Raw genomic sequence first — 22049 nt, 5'->3', positions numbered from 1 at the left:
ATCAAGTAAGTCACCAGGAAGGGAGAGGTAATCAAATACCAAAGGTGAAAAGGAGTCCAACTCTACCAAGAGAAGGCAAAGGAACCAGAAAAAACTGATGGGCATCAGCAAAGTCAGGAAAACAGGGGAAGAACACTGGCCCTAGACATTTGTGGTGAAACTATTGAGTAGTCATTGGTGGGAGGTAGTCCAGGAGAAAGGACAAGTCATAACAGGCCCAAGATATAAAAGAGCACAAAAAGATCCTTCAAGAAACCCTGGCTAAGAGGGTTCACAGGCCATTGCCTTCAGGCTGTGTCTTTAAATCACACACAAAGGGCTACAATAGGGCTGAAAGAAAGTGTGCATAAGGACCCTAGAGGCTGTACAAAGCAAGGTCAGCCCAGGACACAAAAGATAAGCCTGTGGGAAAAGTCATCCATTTGTTTCTTCCTCCTGACATGATGTATTCTTCTCTCAGCCAAGGAGCAAGGAAGGGTTGGAGCCATTGCTTACTCCTCTTCTGAAAATCTCAGTCCTCGTCCTCCCCATTTGATGCATCCTAATCTTGATGTTTTATGAGAACATAGAATAAAGAATCATCTGACATAGCCAAGATCAGCCTGAAGCAGCCCCCTGGGAGACATCTGTCAATGTTTTTGTTTTGTTTTCTGTTCAGTTGGGTGGGGCTGCTGCAAGGGCTGTGAAACCTGTGAAGCATCTTACATGCAGAAGACAACTTCACATAAAAAGGAATTGCTTGATCTATGAGGAAATCAGTGCCATTTGAGCAATTCTAGTAAAGGCCCCAAAGCCCATAGCTCTCCCAGAAATATTCAGCACAGCCATTTTAAGTTTATCTTGCCTGAGGACTTCCTGTCATGGAAACTTTGACATTTATTTTTTTCTACTGTCTCTCCTATTATGATTCCCCAGTCTCAGGTTTTTAACTAATGGAATCTAGTGTTTAATCTTTCTTTTGTCAACTCTTGCTGTCCTTCAAGGCATGAGAGGCATCTACTCCCAAAACTTTAAGTAGTCTTCCTGCTCAGATTGCCACAGCGTGTAGAAGCTCTAAGGTATATGCTCCATGAGCACGTGTGATGTCACCTGGCATGCATGTGCTTCAAACTGTGAGTACCAATGTGGATATAGGCAGTCAGACAACCTGCAGATCCTGTGCTAAGGAAATTATTAAATGTCAAAAGCAAAACAGCGTCATATTTACTGAAAGCTCTCACGTCGATAACATTTCCTAAATTATAGCTTGGGTAAAAACCAACATCAGAGTAAAAATAAGAGCTTGTTTTCTCCACAACCCCTAAGATAGGAGGTCACCCACTGGCCTCTCCTCTGGGCCCTTTGCCACAGACAGTGGTCATCATTATACAGAGTTCTGTGTGAGCCTCCTGACTCCAGAACCATAGTTTCTGGTGCTACAACTTCATGACCTATACATATTGCAAAGAGATGGTATTCAGAATGGCTCCGAAATGACAGTCAGTACTTTAAGAAAGATTAAACTCCAACAAGAACTGAAGGGGCAGTCCAGACCCTCTGCAAAGCCTGAGTGAGCATCTTCAGTACCAGTGACCTTCATAGAGCAGGAAAGATCTCATGGCACTACATCAATTGTACCAAGGCTTAGCTTCGGTTATGCTGGGACAGGTCATTATGTTTACTTTGTGTGTTCTCATGCTACAGTGGAGGGGGAATCTCACTAGCTCTACAAGAACTTTCCCTCCAGGAGCTGTTCTTTGAAAGAAAGCAAGTCCTCCTATAAATTTATTTCATAAAGGAAACCAGCTGATGCAGTACCCAGCATCACATTGCCTTCCAGTTGAGACTTCAAAAACTAGACTATCATTTATCTTTCCCTTTAAACTAGAGTCCCCATAAACATAATTCTATATGCCCAAATTCCATAGTCTGCCTAATCCCATGCCCATATGAATCATGTCACCTGATTCTAATGGAAACATTGTAGGCTCTTGTGTAAATTTTTCTAATGTCATTAACTGTAGAGTGGCATTCATGTTCTCCCATATGGTCTCTGTGGCCCCTATCTGGGGAAAGTTTATTAACACATTATCGTTTCAATGGTATTTATTTCTTATCTGTAGAACTTTTAAAACTATGATAAAAAGAAAAAGTCTGGTCTAAACAAGCATCATGGTGAGACTGGGTGTCTAAGTAGGAGCAGAAGAATGGGTATGTATTCCCAGGGGACTTTCTCTGATTATTGGGTCCATGTGGGCTGTACTTAGATCCCAGGGAAATAAGTCACACATATATGGTAGAAAGGACAATCAGGGTGGCAAGGGGACACTATATATAGGGAACTTGACACAAATTACTAACAAAGAATGGGCAGAAAAGTCATAGCTGCACACTGAGGCAGGAGGATATCCCTGTTCCTGGAATATGCCCCACAGAGTCAGGGAGGCGGGCTAGAAATGATAAGATTGAGCTCCTTGTTCCTTACGTCAAGTTACTGATGCCTACTTCCCTTTATTTCCAAGGATGAAGAGGAGGAGGAAGGGTCCCTACATCAGTTTATCTTCTTCACATCAATTTCTCATGGTGTTACTGACTCCAAGGTGTAGAAATCCAGGAGCAATCCCTTATGTTTTTATCACAATAGTATTTCTATGTCTTTATTTCTTATAGGCTTATTTATTACAGAAGAACATAAACTGCAATCTTAAAAACTGTATTAACTTTCATACTTTATTGGCTATACCACAAACCAGGTTTTGCTGAATAAAATTTCATAGTTTATATCAACTAGCAATTAACTCAGCTCAACCTATAACTCACATTATCAGGACTAAATTTTAGAATGGGTAGACAATGTTAAGACTCCAGATGGTTTCAGCTAGTGGATGACTCTTCCTATGAGCTTCTTCTCCACCCCTACCCACAATGCTTGTGGCTAACTTTAGCAAAAAAGTAAGAAACACACAGATGGACTTGAATTAATAAATCACCTTACAATCTGAACAGGCTATAAAACTTTATACTACCATTCATAAAGATTACAGAGTGTGAAGTTTAGTCTTTTTTCTGATAATACTTAATAAAGGTTAGCAGAGCATATAGTAACAATAGCTCCTAACATGTTCATTTGCCAAATGATGGGCCACAAGCATAAAAAACAGCAAGGTAGATAGACCCTCCCTGTACCACAGTGTCCCACTTGGAGCCCCTGGAAACAAGGTATCCACTCCTCAATTGTTGATTCTATCCAGAGTAATAATACTTTCCATAAATAAAAGGTAGTTAGACATGACATATATGTACATGCATATATACATAGCAGATACATAAACTGTCAAGGATGGTGCATAATTCTAACCAAAAATATTAAATGAAGGTAAAAGGATGTATGGATATGAAAGGCTAAATCACTCTATAGGCAGAAGGATGGGAGGAAAATAGAGAGAAAAGGGAAACTGTAATCAGGATGTAATTATGAAAAAAGGGGTAGAAAGACTGCATTACTCTATAAAAATTATGACTAAATCATTTAAAAGAGATCATAAATTCATTCAGAGGACCTGGAGAGATGGTCCAGAAGCCAAGATATTTTAATCCTTCTACCAGAATACCAAAGCTCAGATCCCAGTACCCACATTGGATGGTTCACCCAAACCTGCAACTCCAAGTTCAAGAGGTTTAATATCCCTTGCAGCCTCTGTAGGCACCTGTACACACCCTTATATACACATGTGCACACACCCTTACACACATGTGCATGTACCTTTACACACATGTGCATGATGTACCCTTATACATGTGTCACACAAGCACACACACACACACACACACACACACACACACACACACACACACACACACGAAGAAAGGGAAAATTATTTAAGGCATTCCAGAAGACAAGAGTTATAACAATGGAGTAAATGAAAGGAAGAGATGGAGAGATGATTAATATGGACGATCTAACAGATTCATAACCACAAGAAAAAATGTTTTTAGTTAATTAGCCATAAAAAATGGAACCACAATGACCCTGTTTCCCTCCCACCTAATCAGACACCTTTCTAAGTATACATTTTATGGTAAAGTAGGCATTCTGGCACTCTGACTGTGGACGAGGTGTATTGTGGTACCTCCTTTTGATGAAGCACTCTGTGAGCAAGGAGGTCATTTTTCCTCTAGACTTACTCTAAACCCTGCAATCATCTTCTCTTCACAATTTTTATCAAAACAACGAGGGCACAGTGCCTTCTGGAAAAAAGGAAGCAAAATGTTTTAAGGAAACTGCCTGAGACCTGCCATGTTTGACTTGATAATTACAGTTATTCTAACTGCCCCTAAACTTCCCAGGACCTTCTACTACTAGATGCCAAAAGAAATTAATTGAACCTGTTTGGAATGAGCCATTGTTACAACAGAGCATCATGCTGCTGGATTGACAGGAAACAGTGAAACAAAAAAAGAGACTCAATACCTGTTCTTGATGTGCTGAGGGGGCCCAAGACACCTGAAGCTACCATCCACCATTATGGCCAGCCGGGTACACAGAGCCTCACACTCCTCCATGCTGTGAGGAAAAAACAAATAGAAATGAGCTTTGTCCTGAAGGCATGAACCTTCTTCAAGCTTCAGACATAAGGACACAAAACTACCATTGATCCAAATTATATAACCTTTACTATGGATTACTCATGAAAATGCAATGTGTTTGTAAAAGTCCCAAGATTTTACTTAAGTGGTCAATTACATCATGGAATTATCAGCATGTCTATGTGTCTGAAAGAATGATCAGTAATAAAAAATGCAGGAAAAAACTCTTTACAATCCTCAAAACTACAACATAGGGCTGAAAAAATGGCTCAGTTGCTAAGAGCACTAACTGCTCTTCCAGATGTCTGAAGTTCAAATCCCAGCAACCACATGGTGGCTCACAACCATCTGTAATGAAATCCTGATGTCCTCTTCTGGTGTGTCTAAAGACAACTACAGTGTGTGTGTGTGTGTATGTGTGTGTGTGTGTGTGTGTGTGTGTTTGTGTGTATAATAAATATTAAGAAAGATTTAAAAACTCAATGTATATTGAATAAAATGTGTTAACAAGCATGTGGTTTCCTTATAAATAAAATTATGTAACATTTTTGACAAGCAGATGTGAAATCTTGAGTTAATAGGATCAATAACAATGAAAAGGATGGATATTTCAAAAATGTGAAACATAATCTGAAAAAGATAAAAAGTGGGTCTTATTTGTTTTCCAATATAAAGGGGTCAGCCTGGGAACCAGATGTACAAAAACAACAAAAACAAACTTATCAGTTTTATTTGAATATTTTTGCAGACATGTACATAATGTGTATGAGTGTGTGAACAGTAATCAAAGAAAAAAAAATCTATCAATTAGAAGCCACAACGTGACACAAGAGAGGCTGGAGGATGGCTACATGGTAGGGACCAGAGGAAGCAGAGGAAAGGTGATGCTGTTCTATTTTAATAAACTAAACAATGTATAAAAATTTTAAACAATAACATTTCATTAGTAGACTTCGTATTTTAAAAAAGTTTTGTATTTTAATAGTATGTAAAACACAGTATAATACTAGCAATAAACTTTTACCTTGAAAATATAATTTATTTAAAGTATAAGATTATTTTAATATTAGTATAGCATTATAAAGATTTATAACTATTATAACTATGAGTCATAAACTGTAATATGCCAATGCAATTTGATGCAAATCAAGATGCAATCACTCTCCTAAAAATGAAAACTAAACTTAGAATTATTTAGAGGAAAGAAACTGTGGAATAAGTTGTGAGGGAAGATTGCAATAGAATAGGTTGCTCCAAAGAAGGAGTATACTAAATCCATATCAGAGAAATGGCATTAGAACAAAAGAGGTCCAAGCATACCATAGGTAGTAGAAATACAGAAGTGATTTACGTATGGGTGTGTACTTTCTAAACATAATGATATAGAAGAAGTTCTGGAGGAGACAGTAGTTGGATATAATTCAAAACCCCAGTCTTCTAAAGAGTGTCAGAACCCAGTGAACTAGTATTTAAAAGACACTGTGGATTGAGGAATATCAAATGGCTGAGAAGCATCTAAGGAAGTGCTAGACATCCTTAGTCATCAGGGAAATGCAAATCAAAACAACCCTGAGATTCTACCTCACACCAGTCAGAATGGTTAAGATAAAAAAAACTGAGATGACAGATGCTGGTGAGGATGCAGAGAAAGAGGAACACTTCTCCACTGTTGGTGGGGTTGTAAACTGGTACAACCACACTGGAAATCAGTCTGGCGGTTCTTCAGAAAATTGGACATAGTACTACCTGAAGACCCAGTTATTCCACTTCTGGGCATATACCTCAGAGAAGCTCTAACATACAACAAAGACACATGCACTACAATGTTCATAGCAGCCCTATTTATAATAGTCAGAAGCTGGAAAGAACCCAGATGTCCTGCAGTAGATGAATGGATACAAAAATTGTGGTATATTTACACAATGGAGTTCTACTCAGCTATCATAAACAATAACTATATGACATTCTTAAGAAAATGGATGCATCTAGAGAATATCATCCTGAGTGAGATAACACAGTCACAAAGAACAGACATAATATGCAGTCACTGATAATTGGATACTAACCCCAGAAACCTCTGAATACCCCAGAAACAACTCATAGACTATATGATGTTCAAGAAAAAACAAAGGCCAAAAAAAGAGAGAAAGAAAATGAAAGAACATTAGGCTTAATCATTACACACCAAGAAAACTTTGCCTAATTCCAGGTTACATCTTGTTTTACATGTACTTTATGTTCATTGTAACTAGTAAGATTTTAATGCACACTATCAAACCTTTAAAAAAAATTAAGTACTGACAAAAATGTATTCATATACTTTTATGCAAAAATGCTTAAAACCTGTACATTTATCTTTGTTTTTTAAAATAAAGTTGTTTGATTAAAAATAAATAAATAAATAATGAATAAATAAATAAATAAATAAATAAATAAATAAATAAATAAATAAATAAATAAGATGCTGTGGAATATTTGTCCTGGAATGGGATGTCTATATCACACCCACTTGCCTAAGGTTTTAGAATCATTGTGGAAGATAGGGAAGAAGGTCAGAGTCAGAGATTGGGTGTTTCTTAAAAGAAACAGCATCTTCTAGACTAAAAAGGTCAGTTGTACATATGAACTCACAGTGATTATAGCAGCATACAGAAAACTTGCAAAAGTCCAAGCCAGGCAAAATCCCAGCAAGGAGGGGGAAGTTAGCCATTAAGTGTTACTCCTAGTCAATAGGTTTTCTCCAATGGTGTGACCCTTAGTGAGTCAACTCTGCTCCAGTGAATAGCCAGACTCCCACAAACCATATAACAGAATAATCCAGACTTTATACATTAAACAAAATTGAAGACATAAAGTTGGACAGGTAAGGAGGGTTCAGGAGTATCTGGGAGGAGCTGGAGGATAAATATGATACATTGTCAAGAATTCTCAAAAATTAATAAAATTAACATTCCAATTTAGTACACTAAATAGTTACTAACCAATTAAAAATAAATAAATCAACAGACCATGAGCTGTTCAATCCAAAGTTCTATATTGTAAAGCAAACGTCCTTTCGCTTTTATTCCACTTCAAATGAAAGTAATGAGTTGTCAAATCAATAAAGTGTGTGCTTGATTACAGACACTTCCTTCAGAAATTCAAAATGGATCATCTCATGTATAGATAGTGAAATAAAAATGCTGCACATCTTGAGAATTATATTTGGCAATGATTCATATTCTAGGAACTGGAAAATGCAAACTGCGAGTTATATAACCACTTCTTTAATATGCCTCTAGCAAGGACTGCCACTGAAAACCTGAGGACATCCCTGCCCTGCAGAGATCTCAACTCAGATCTGCTCTTTCTTGGCTACTCCACAGAAAGGAATTTCAGGTGAATCAGAGTAAAGCAAAATAGAAAGTTTATTAAAAAACAGGTAGGCACACAGAAAAGGCCCTTCACTCTGAAAACCTCACAGGCATCTCTAGAGAGTCCCACTTAAGCATCTCACACTTTCTGTGATTCTGTGGCTTTTAAAGTTACACTACTCAATAGTCATCTACAAAAGTTTACCACTATAAGCAAAGCTTAAAAAGTAATTCAAGTTGAGTTTTAACGTGTGTTTAACAGGTGTGATAGTTTGTATATGCTTGTCCCAGGCAGTAGCACTACTAGAAAGTGTGGCCTGGTTGGAGTAGGTGTGTAAATGTGGGCATGGGTTTAAGCCCTCCCTTACCCTAGCTGCCTAGAAGTCAATCTTCTATTAGCAGCCTTCAGATAAAAAGGTAGAATTCTCAGCTCTGCCTGCACAATGCCTACCTAGATGTTGCTGCCTCTTGCCTTGATGATGATGGATGTAAGCCAGCCCCAATTAATTGTTTTTTTTATAAGACTTGAATTGGTTATAGTGTCTGTTCATAGCAGTGAAACCCTAGAACAAGAGGTTTTGGAATGTGTAGTGGGAAGAACATCAAGTCATTTTTGTGTTACTTTCTCAACTCTGGACAAACAGATGTCCAAATCACTATCAGTATGAGTTCCAACCTCAAAGTAAATGACATAGCAAGTCTAAGTGAATTGTATCACATGAACACATGAACAACATAGCATGTTGGTCAGACAAAAACTGAGCCCAGGGCTAAGGGCAGAGAATTTGATAATTTTGTTTGTTTGCTTGCTTGCTTAATTGTCTTATAGAAAGTAGACTATAGATAGCCTGAAAGTGGTAAACATAAAATCAACCATGGGCCATTAACTTAAAAAAATGTAGGCATGAACTTTTATGCCTGGATGGTTGTCCTGCCTGGTACTGCCTGGTAAGCTGAGATTGAAATTTAAAGCTTTGTACTAGAACTTCAGCATCAATACTGGGTGTGTGAGGAGAAAGTTGAATCTCCTTCTTAGACTCCATCTTTTGCCCCATGTTTTCCTAAGATGCTATGTGTTAAGGAATATGTACAGAAAAACATTGCATAAAAATCAAAGAATTGATTTTCTGACCATCTGTAAATAGAAATATGTAGTAGTAGGGGATGAGAAACTGGGGTTAGCCACTAGAAAGTCTGAGACACCAGGGAAGCAAGAAGATCGCAGGACCCAACTGCAATGACGTTAGGTGAAATACCCAAAAAAGAGGAGAGAGAGGCCCTAGAGCTAACTCTGTAGTATAGCTCCCCTTAAGCAAATGCCATCAGGAGAAAGCTGGTCCGCCAACAGTGCTGTCACTCCTAAGTTCACAGGTGAGAACCAACACTTTTATTCTAATAACATGCCAAAGACGGGCCTACCAGGAGACCATAGGGAACAGGAACCACTGAGCACAAAGACACAGGATCCTTCCAATTTCCATCAGTGCCCTGGAACAAACCCTGTGACACAGCTCTTCACACTCAAATCCCACCAGGAGAGAACTAGTCTCCCAGGAGTTCTGACACACCTACAATCGGGGGCACACAGACTCACACAAGGGACAGGGTCCACTGAGAGACAGCAAGACCAAGTAACACCAAACAACTGGATGGAAAGAGGCAAGCACAAGAACCTAAGCAACAGAAACCAAGGCTACATGGAATCATCAGAACTCAATTCTCCCACTATAGCAAATCCTGGATACCCCAACACACTGGGAAAGCAAGATTCTAATTTAAAATTACATCTCATGATGATGATAGAGGATTTTAAGAAGCACATAAATAATTCCCTTAAACAAATATAGAAGAACACAGGTAAACAGGTTGAAGGCCTTAAAGAGGAAACAAACAAACAAACAAAAAATCCCTTAAAGAATAACAGGAAAATGCAATGAAACAGACAAAGAAGTTGAACAAAACCATCCAGGATCTAAAAATGAAAATAGAAATAATCATAAAGTGGAATAGAAACCTAGGAAAGAAATCAGGAGATAAAAACCCTAGGAAAGGGATCAGGAGTAATAAATGTAGTATCATCAACAGAATAAAAGAGATATAAGAGAGAATCTCAGGGCTAAAGATACCATAGAAAACATTATAACAATAGACAAAGAAAATGCAAACTGCAAAAAACTTCCAACCCAAAACATCCAAAAAATCCAGGACACAATGAGAAGATTAAACCTAGATAATAGTTATAGAAGGGAGCAAAGATTTCCAACTTAAATAGCCAGTAAATATCTTCAATGAAATTATAGTAAAAAAAAATTCCTAACCTAAAGAGATACCCATGAACATACAAGAAGCCTACAGAACTCCAAATAGGCTGGACAAGAAAATTCCTTCCAACACATAATAACCAAAACACCAATGCCCAAAACAAAGAAAGAATATCAAAAGCAGCAAGGGACAAAGGTGAAGTAACTTATAAAGGCAGACTTATCAGAATTACACCAGACTTTTCAACAGAGACTCTAAAACAAAGAGAGGACACAAAAGCCAGGTCAGGCTACAATGTGCAGCAAAATTTTCAATTACCATAGATGGAGAAACCAAGATATTTCATGACACAACCAAATTGACACAGTATCTTTCCACCAATACAGCTCTACATAGGATAATAGGTGGAAAACTCTAACACAAGGAGGGAAACTACACCCTAAAATAAGCAAGAAAGTAATTTTCTTTCAATGAATCAAAAAGAAGATACCCACACAAATATAATTCTACCTCTAACAATAAAAATAACAGGAAACAACAATTCCTATTCCTTAATATCTCTCAACATCAATGGACTCAATTCCCCAAGAAAAATACATAGACAAACAGACCAGATACTTAACAGGACCCAGCATTTTGCACCATACACAAAATGCACCTCAGCAGCAAAGATGGATACTACCTCAGACTAAAATGCTAGAAAGAAATTTTCCAAGCAAATGTTCCTAAGAAAAGAGCTGGAGAAGCCATTCTAATATCTGATAAAATCCACTTTCAACAAAAGGTTATCAAAAACACCAAGAAAAGACACTTCATATTCATCATAGGAAAAAAAATCTACCAAGATGAACGCTCAATTCTGACCATCTACACTTCAAAAGCAAGGGCACCCACATTCATGAAAGAAAATTTATTAAAACTCAAAGCACATACTGTAACCCATACCACAATGGGAGACTTCAACACCCTACTCTCATCAATGGATAGACCACAGAGATAGAAACTAAGCAGAGACATAGTGAAACTAACAAAAGTTATGAACCAAATGGATTCAATAAATATATATAGTACATTTCATCCTTAAAAAAAAAGAATATACCTTCTTATTAGCACCTCATGGTACCTTCTCCAAAATTGACCATATAATCAACCATGAAACAGGCATCAACAGATACAAGAAGATTAAAATAATCCCATGCATCCCATCAGATGACCATGGAATAAGGTTGTTCTTCAGTAACAAAAACAACAGAAAGTCCGCATACACAGAGAAGCTGAATAATGCTCCACTCAATGATAACTAAAGCAAGGAATAAATCAAGAAAAAAATTAAAGCCTTTTCAGAATTTAATGTAAATTAAGGTACAACAAATCCAAATTTATGGGACACAATGAAAGCAGTATTAAGAGGAAAACTACCTTTGAGTACTTCCAAAAACAGAGAAAGAGGGCATACACTAGTAGCTTGATAGAACACCTAAAAACTCTAGAACAAACTAAGAAAACATACACAAGGGGAGTAGAGAGCAGAAAATAATCAAACTCAGTGCTGAAATCGACCAACTATAAACAAAGGAAACTATACACAGAGGGGGGGAAAAAAAAACAGGAGCTGGTTCTTTGAGAAAATCAACAGGATAAATAAACCCTTAGCCAGACAAACTGGTGGGCACAGAGACAGTACCCAAGCTAAGAAAATCAGAAATGAAAAAAGACATAACAACAGAAACTGAGGAAATTCAAGAATTCATCAGATCTTACTATAAAGTACTATATTCAACAAAACTGGAAAATATGGATGAAATGTACAATGTTTTTAGACAGATACCAGGTACCAAAGTTAAATCAAGATCAAATAAACCATCTAAACAGTCCCATAACCCCTAAAGAAATAGAAGTCATTAAAATCTCCCAGTGGAAAGCAATCCCAGAACCAAAAGGTTTTAGTGCAGAATTCTAACAAGACCATCAAAGAAGACCTGATATTAATACTCTCCAAACAATTATACAAAATAAAAACAGAAGGAACACTGCTCAATTCCTTTTATGAAGCCACAGTTACACTGATACCTAAACCACAAAAAGACCCAATGAACAAAGAGAAGTTCAGATAAATTCTCCTTAAGAATATCAATGTAAAAATACTCATAAAATTCTTGTATTCAGAAACACATCAAAGTATTCACTGACCACAAAGTAGGTTTCAACCCAGGGATGCAGGGACAGTTCAATATACAGAAATTCCTCAATGTAATCCACTATAAAACAAATTTTTTAAAAAAAGATCATCTTAATAGATGCTGAGAAAGCATTTGACAAAATTCAACACCTCTTCATGATAAAAGTCTTGGAAAGATCAGAAAATCAAGGCCCATACCTAAATATAGTGAAAGCAATATACAGAAAACCAGTAGACAACATAAAACTAAATGGAGAAAATTTTCAAGTCATCCCACTAAAATTAGGGACTAAACAAGGTTGTCCTCTCTCGCCCTATCTATTCAATATAGTACTCAAGTCCTAGCCAGTGCAATTAAACAAGAAAAGGATATCTAAGTGATACAAATTAAAAAGAAAGAAGTCAAAATATCTCTATTTTCAGATGACATGATAGTATACTCAAGTAACCCCAAAAATTCCACCAGAGTATTCCTGAAGTTTATAAACAACTTCAGCAAACTGGCTGTATATAAAATTAACTCAAACAAATCAAGAGCCATCCACTACTCAAAAGATAAACAGACTCAGAAAGAAATTAGGGAAAGAACACCTTTCACAATAGTCATGAATATTATAAAATACCTTGGGGAGACTCTAACCAATCAAGTGAAAGATTTGTACGACAAGAAGTTCAAGTCTCTGAAGAAAAAAATTGAAGATTTCAAATGATGGAAAGATCCCCCATGCTCATGGATTAACAGGATTAATATAGTAAAATTGGCAATCTTCCTGAAAGCAATTTACAGAATCAATGTAATCTCCTTCAAAATTCCAACTCAATTCTTCATAGAGTTAGAAAGAGCAATTTGCAAATTTATTTGAAATAAGCAAAACCCAGGATAGTGAAAACTATTCTCAACAATAAGAGGAATTTTAGGGGAATCATCACCCTGACCTTAAGCTGTATTACAGAGTAATAGTGACAAAAAGACCAGCATTGTATTGGTACAGAGACAGACAGGTAGATTAATGAAACAGAATTGAAGATCCAGAAACGAACCCACACATCTATGGTCACTTGAGGTTGGATGAAGGAGCTAAAAATATTTTAGCATTTTCAAAAAAAAAAAGAAAAATAGTTCAACTGGTGATCAGCATCTAGAAAAATGCAAATAGATTCATTCTTACCTTTTTGTACAAAGCTTAAGTCCAAGTGGATCAAAGACCTCCACATAAAACCAGAAACAGTGAAACTAACAGAAGAGAAAGTGGGGAAGAGCCTCGAACACATGGACACGGGAAATTTTCCTGAACCAAACACCAATGTCTTATGCTCTAAGATCAAGAATCAACAAATTGAATCTCCTAAAATTGCAAAGCTTCTGTAAGGCAAAGGATACTGTCAATAGGATAAAACAGCAACCAACAGATTGGGAAAAGATCTTACAAATCCTACATCTGACAGAGAGCTAATATCGAATATATACAAAGAACTCAAGAAATTAGACTCCAGAGAGCCAAATCACCCTATTAAATGTGTGGTACAGAGCTAAATAGAGAATTCTCAACTGAGGAATATCAAATGCCCGAGAAGCGCCTAAAGAAATGCTCAAAATCCCTAGTCATCAAGGAAATGCAAATCAAAACAACCCTGAGATTCCACCTCACACCAGTCAAGATGACTAAGATCAAAAACTCAGGTGATAGCAGATGCTGGAAAGGATGTTGAAAAAGAGGAACACTCCTCCATTGCTGGTGGAATTGTGAGCTGGTACAACCACTCTGGAAATAAGTCTGGTGGTTCCCCAAAAATTGGGCATAGTAATTACTGGAGGACTCGGATATACCACTGCTGGGCACATGATGATCTAACCTATAACAGGGACACACGTTTAATATGTTCATAGCAGCTTGTTTATAATGGAAAGAAGATGAAGAAAAAAAAAGCCCAGATGTCCTTTAACAGAGGAATGAATACAGAAATGTGATACATTTACACATTGCAGTCCTATTAAAAACAATAACTTCATTAAATTTCTAGGCAAATAGAAGTAGAAAATATCATCCTGAGTGAAGTAACCCAGTCAAAAAAGAACACACATGTTATATGCTCACTTTATAAGTGTATATTAGCCCAAATGTTCAGAATACCCAAGATACAATTAACAGACTACATAAAGCTTCATAAGAAGGAAGAGCAAAATATGGACACTTCAGTTTTTCTCAGAAGGGGAACAAAATATTCACGAGAGGTAGGAGGTTCAATAGACTTGGGGAGAAGAGAGGAGTGTGACATGAAGAATGAGGTGGGGGGCAGAATCAGGTATGGGAGGAGAAAGGATAATATACAGAGTATCAAGAATTTGAACATAGGTGTGTAGCAGTGGGAGATGGGGAACTGGGGTAGCCACCAGCAAGTCCCAGATGCCAGGAAATTAAGAGACTCCCAGGACACAAGGGGAATGGTGTTAGCTGAATGGCCAACAAAGTGGAGAAAGAACCTGTGGAGACCATATCTATAGGTTAGGGAAGGCTCTTGGTTGAGGGATTAGGCTACCCACTCATCTCCAAATTGTTAACCCAAAATTTTTCCCATCTAAAGAAAATACAGGACAAAGGGTAGAACAGAGACTAAACAAAGTCTATCCAGAGACTGCCCTACCTGGGGATCCATCCCATATACAGCCACCAAATCTAGACAATATTGCTGATGTCAAGAACTACATGCTGACAGGTGCCTGATACAGCTGTCTCCTGAGAGGTTCTGCTGGAGTCTGACACATATAGAGGTGAATGTTAGCAGCCAACCAATAGACTGAGCATGGGGTCCCCAATAGCAGAGTTAGAAAAAGGACTGAATGAGCTGAAGGGGTTCGCAACCCCACAGGAAGAAAAACATTATCAACCACCTAGACCCCTCAGAGCTCCCAGGGACTAAACCTCCAACCAAAGAGCATGCATGGAGCAATCCGTGGCTCCAACTATATATGTAACAGAGGATGGCCTTGTCAGGCATCAATGAGAGGTGAGGACCTTGGTTCTGTGAAGGCTAGATATTCCAGTGTAGGGAACTGCCAGGGTGGTTAGACAGGAGTGGGTGGGTAGGTAAGGGAGCACCTCATAGAAGCTGAGAGAGTGGGAATGACATGGGAGGTTCCAGAAAGAAAACCAGGAAAGGGAATAATATTTGAAATGTAAATATATAAAATATTAAATAATAATAATTTTAAAAATGCCCACAGGCTTAGACCTAAAAAAGAAAAGAAAAGAAAAAGGACAAGATAGAGCCTATTGATAGGCAAGGTCTCTAGTAGAGGGATCAGACAATCCACCCATCTCAAAACTGCTAACCCAGAACTATTCCTGTCCAAAGGAAAGTCAGGGAAAAAATGTAGAACAGAAACAGAAGGAAAGGCCATCCAGAGACCACCCTGCCTAGGGATGCATCCCATCTCAGACAATAAACCCTGACACTATTGCTGATGCTAAGAAGTGTGCTTGCTTACAGAAGCCTGATATGGCTGTTCCCTGAGAGGTTCTACCAGCACCTGATTAATACAGATGCAGATACTTACAGTCAACCATCAGACTAAGCCTGGGGACCCCAATGGAAGAGTTATGGAAGGACTGAAGAAACTGAAGGAGACTGCAACCCCACACAAAGAACAGTATCAACTAAATGGACTACCCAGAGGTCCCAGGAACTAAACCACCAACCAAAGAGTATGCATGGAGAGAGCCATGGCTCCAGAAACATATGTATTAGAGGATGGCTTTATCTGACATCAATGGGAGGGGAGGCCTTTGGTCCTGTGGAGGCTTGATGTCCCAGTGCAGGGGGACTCTAGGGTAAGTGAGACAGGAGTGGGTGAGTGGAAGGTAGAACACTGTCATAGAGGCAAAGAGGAGTAAGAGAGAAGGGAATGGAATGGGTGGGGGTTGTGGAGGGGTAACTGGGAAGGGAGATATCATTTGAAATGTAAATGAATAAACTGATTAATGAAAAACATCACAGAATCATACAGGCCTTCCTTGTCTTTATTCACATTGAGTCATTCATGTCTTTATAGTCTATGAATAGGAGGAAATCTAAAAGAAATCAATCTATGTATATGCAAATGTATAATATTGATGTGAAAGCAAAGGAGTAGAATGTTGGAGAGATTTTGCGATGATTTATGGTATTTTTGAGAGAATAGTTAATAATAATTACATATATATTGTGAGAAATTAAAGAGATTTCACCATTATATGGTTTTCCCATCTAAGGACCCACCATTGAACTTCAAGCCCTGAGCCTGGTGCCAGCAACAGATGTACAGAGTCAGTGGGCAACTGCTCTACTCTAGAGCAAAGTGAACATCTAAAGCAAGAATATATACACATTATTATAAAGTCAATTATCAAATGTATTTGTTTCAGCAAATTTTTCTATTGGGAGGAAAAACAATAAAAATAAAAACTCAGCTCTGGTACTTCTGGCTACATCTAGTGAAGAAACAATCTTCTCCAAAGCCAGATACATATCTAGACTTATTTTTTTTAAAAAAAAACAAACATTTTAGAACTGCAGAAATGGACCAAAGGCACATAGATATGTAACTCTGTGAGGACAATACCAAAAGGCCACCACACATTGAAAAGAGGATTATCCATACATGCAAGTTGTGGGCCACTATTCCCTGCCCAGATTCACCAACAGGCCACTTAAGGCCAGAGGGGGCAGGCCAGGAGATGAACTGAAGAACTCACCAGAAACATATACCCAATTTCAAGAAGGGAGAGAGAAGAACCAGAGCATTAGCACATCAACAGAAACCATCCAGTCTTGGAATGAATCTCAGGAGAAAAATATGTCACAAAATAGACAAATATTACATTAAAATATGACAATAACTGTAAACTTATTTTCAGTATTTATAGATGCAATGCCATCTAATGTGACCACTCCTCAATAAAAAGGTTACAGGCTATATTCCCTTTAACATTCTCAGTTATAAGTAACCCACGTGCTTCTAGAAAACTGTTCATGGTGAGAATCCCAAAGAACCTTTTGCCAAGCCTAACTAAGTTAAAGTCAAAAGGAGTAACAGAAAGAAACTAGGAAAATTTCCAAAAATTTTGAAAATTAAAGAACGTTTCTAAAGAAACCACTCATCAGAAGCCAATCACAGAGGAGACTGCAAAACATTTGTGAGTGAAAGAAAACTTCAGAAGGGAAAGAAAGAAGCTGGCCAAGTGACCCACCCTGGTGGTGGAGCCTTAGAGCCAGGCCTGGAATTGAGACAGTGCTGTGTGATGAGTGCAGGAGCACATCCCAGTGAGAAAGAGAAAGATGACCAACAGAACACCTCCAATGATGCAATGGGGAACCAGTAGTTTTCCCACAAAAACAGTTCTGGAACAACTGACTATCTAAATGCATGAAAGTAAGTCGAGACTCTCCCTGTATACTCTACATAAAATAGCTTTAAATATAGCAAAGATGACTAGAACCTAACAGTATTGTCCTGTCTTAGAGCCAACATTTTCATGAATTATACTTAGCTATAATTTTGACGTCCATACCATAAAAAACACAGATCAGATAAAAAGTAATCAAAAACTTTAACTTTTCATAGCTCCAATGACAGACACAGACCAATAAGAAGCATTTAAAATCATATGTTCAACAAGAGACTTGAACACAGAATCTAGCAATACTCACTAGGTATAACTTTTTCTAACTAAATAATATCGTATAAAAACAAGTTCACACACACACACACACACACACACACACACACACACACAACTAACAAGAAAAAACTGATGCTATGGGTCTTGTACTAAAGGTCTATAATCCCAATGACTTGACAGGCTAAGACAGGAGTAACATAATTTTCTTGGGAGGCTAAGACAGAAACACAATTGAAGAGCATCCTGAACTAGGAAGGGAACTGAAGGCCAGCCTTGACAGTGTTGATGACATGCCTCAGAAGAAAAGGTAAATGAAGAATGGGAGTATAGTTCAGTAGCAAAACACTTGCCTAGTATGTGTGAGGCTCTAGGTTCAATTTGTATCACCACCAAAGAAAATGGGAGATTTTTCATAAGTCAACATCAGCTCATTGCACAGTCCAAGAATCAAGCTACTTGGCATTTACTCAAAAGATCTGAAAAACATCCACATAAAAACCTGCACATGGATGTTTATAACAGCTTTTACCCGTAATTACCCAAACTTGTCAGTAATCAAAGCATCTGTCAGTACATGAGCAGATAAATCAACCGCAGAACAACCAGACAGTACAATATTGCTTCCTGTTGAAAGGCAATGGGCTTGCAAACCAGGAGAAAATGTGAGGAAAATCAGGAAAGAAGCCAGCCTTGGAAAGCTTGTATGGGATTCCAGAAGTTTGACTTCTAGAAAAGACACAACTATACAAGCAGTATAATGTCTGCTGGACAGAGACCAGGTAAAGGAAGCATGAACAGGGAACCTGGAGAACATTCCAAGCAATGAAGGATGCTAAGGATGAATCTTGAGATTAAATATTTTCCAAAGCCATGGAATACCCAAAACCAAGAGAAAGGGCACTACAAGCATGGGTTCAGATGATGATATTGTGTGTCTATAAAGGTTTATTTACTGTAGCAAATGGCCCACCCTAGACAAGTGTTGATAGATGTGTCCACATGCTATAGGTGTGAGTAAACAGTTAAGTTCTTTACTTTTCTCATTCATTATATTTTTGTGTATGTGTATGTGTTCTTGTTCTCGTGGTTCTTGTTGTCTGTGTGTGACTATGGCCACATCCATGTTTATGAAGGTCAGAAGACAGCTTCTATGGGTTTGAGGAATCAAACTTGGGTCTTCAGAGTTTCCCAGCATATGCTTCTACCCACTGAGCTACAGTGCCAGCCTTATTCCTTAAAGTATTAATTATAATTAATCATGCATTATTCAGCAAACATGAGAAACATACTGTAATATGCTGTAATCTAGGTAAACATTATGTACCCTATAAATGAAAGTGATCAGATACAAATCTGTACATGTCATATAATTCTATTAATATAACATACCCATAAAAGTTAAATTTCAGAACTTAACATGTCTTGACACCTTCTTTATAGCGTATTTTAGTTATACATGGAAGCAAATCAAGCCTAAACTTATAATCTCTTTTTCATTTTAGCTTTAGGGTTGTCATTAGTCAAATGCTACCATTCTCCATGTAATGGTTACATGAAATCTATATTTGTACTGCTATATGGCACATAAGTGTTTCATTAATCTGAGAGGGAGACCCTGGTGGAGAATTTCAAATATAAAATCAATTCTGTCATAAGATCCAGTAGAAGGTTGAACATGCATTTCAGATGACTTACAGATGGAAACGAGGTGACCCTGGGTAGAGAGGAGTTGACAGTCCTTAAGAACAGAGTCCAGCCCTCACCTGAGCAACCACAGCTAGGGTGGACTATGAACACAGATTACAGAAAGTCTCCAGTCCTAACTTTACTCCTCTGTAGCGGTTGACCACCTGGCACAATTTCTCTGCTTCAATCTCCCCAAGGGCTCTTGGGACTGAAGACTAATGAAGGCTCTTTCCTTCCACTCTCTGGGTGGCCTCATTACTACCAAACCTTGTTCACAAATTAGCAGTCACAAGGGACAGTTCACCTGTGAGAGGTTAGCACTGCAGCACAGCCATCCCGAACCTCCTGTGTTATTGTTTGCCAGAGGTGCCGCTTAGAACAGGGGTCCATACCAGAGCTGGGTTCGTCCTAAGAGGAAGAGAACACAGTGTTTGTCATTTGCTAAACACAGACAAAAATAGACATCTACTGTCCCATGAGTATAGACCCTGGCTAGGAGAAGACCCTCATTGTCATATTAACAGGGAACTCTCCATTGGCATTCCTTCCTTCTTTCCTTCACTGTGAAGAGGGAAGAAAAGTAATATACACAAATTCCTGACTTCTCTGTTGCTGTGGAGGACCACACAAGAGGCCTTAATTATTGCAACCAGTTACAATCCTTCTTATTATACCTTAATTTTTGAGGCCTTGGGCTCTGGGAAATGTTCAGTGAGACCCCATGCTACATGACCTTCATGAAACCCTGTTAAATAGTATGTAAGGACCAAATACTCTGTATGCCTCAATTGGTCTTGCTGGGTATCTGAAGATATGCCTACAGAGAAGAAACACAGATACCTTCACAACCAGCCATAGTGTCTGAGTAGGATGTGAATACACAGAAATGACTATATGGGGAATTTCCCCCAAGGAAAGAATCAGAGAACTTTCAGCCATGTCCTACTTCTCTGGGCTGGGAAAAGACATACCACTCTAAAAACTTGCCAAGGTTGTATGTGCACATGTAGAATAGCCCCAGAATGGTTCACCCGACTGACTGGTGAAGGTATCTTTTCAAAATCTAGCTATTAAGACAGTCCTGGGAGATGACTGCTTCGGATCTGAGATAGCAAGGAGACAGTCCCCATGCAACTATGATGCCACCAGATGCACACAGTAACCTTCCAGTAAAAAGCTTGGCGTAATGAAGAACAGTGTCGTGGGTGAAAAGACTGGAGACTGTCATCTTCAAAAAACTCAGACACAGATAATTACAACTAGGAAAGCCAAGAGAATCAGAAAAGCAGCCAGTGAACAAAACGGGGATGGTAAAGGAGACAGAAATGAAGTATGAGGAGCTGATGATAATTCTGAAGCAGGAGTGTCAGTAAGCAAAAATATTAAGAGTAGCAGAGTTACTGCAGACTGGATCCAGCCAATCAAAGAGTCATAAACAGAGTTTATTTAAAATTATCCACTCACATTAGAAAGGGGAAGAGACAGGAGGGTAGTAAAGAAAGCACTCCTGGGGGCCAAGGTAAATTAGAGCACTCCAAAGAGATTGATGATGGGGGGAAGAAGCACATGATCATGGCAGCCAGCAGGTCCTCTCGTGCGTGCTCACTCAAAGACAAGGAGATGAGAATGGTGGCAGGTGGACATGTGCTACCACATCTACCGAATCAGTGTTCACAGCAGTCACTGTGTAGATGTGCCCAACCTCAGATGCATCGATCAAACGAGAAGTTCTTGAGAAGATGACAATAAGACTCAGGTGCTTTGGAGTGAGGTTCAGGAAAAAATGCAGCAGGTGGCAGGACATGAACTGGAGATTGCAGCAGGAGAAGAAAGGAAGGGGGAAAAGAAATGCTAAATATGCTTGAGAAAGACAGAGAAAGGTATATACTTTTTGTTTATGCTCCCTCCCCACCCCCAATGGATATGACGCACAAGGTGATGTGCTACCCTAAGAGCCATAACCATCTAACAAAGCATCAGGGTCAGGCGATGGGAAACTTTCTTGCTTGCCTCCTAGAACTTAAAATAAGATGTGATTGCTGTAAACAACATAAATGTTGGGCAGGACTTGGAGGAAGCAAGATGGAGCTGCCCTTGAAGCTTCTTCCCTAAAGATTAGGACTCACAGTATTGGAAGGTGCTGTGCAGGCCTTCGAGAAAGAAAAACAATCATCAGTCTTATCCAGATGTAAAGCTTAGCGACCTCTCTCATGACTAGCCTGATCAGATATCCCCAGTGACAGGACATCGGCACTGTTATCTGTCTAATTTTACTTATGGTATTTATTTAGGCCTGCTATTGCAAACCTATTCAGTGACTCATAGCTAGAAACCACATAGCCC

At 38.5% G+C, this 22049-nt stretch overlaps 1 protein-coding gene across 1 annotated transcript in view; it reads right to left on the bottom strand.

The window, feature by feature from the left end:
• Positions 1-22049, bottom strand: part of ABCA13 (ATP binding cassette subfamily A member 13) — a gene marked incomplete at both ends in the record, with an annotated part of 453164 nt that overhangs the window by 33668 nt on the left and 397447 nt on the right. The window contains 2 exons of the mRNA XM_080920446.1: positions 4451-4543; positions 20011-20114. Of these exons, the coding sequence (XP_080776572.1) occupies positions 4451-4543; positions 20011-20114 (197 nt within the window). The remainder of the gene's footprint in view (positions 1-4450; positions 4544-20010; positions 20115-22049) is intronic.

This window comes from Micromys minutus (genome assembly GCF_963924665.1).
Source record: "Micromys minutus genome assembly, chromosome: 1".
NCBI classification, from domain to species: domain Eukaryota; kingdom Metazoa; phylum Chordata; class Mammalia; order Rodentia; family Muridae; genus Micromys; species Micromys minutus.
This window is presented reverse-complemented; position numbering and strand designations above follow the sequence as displayed.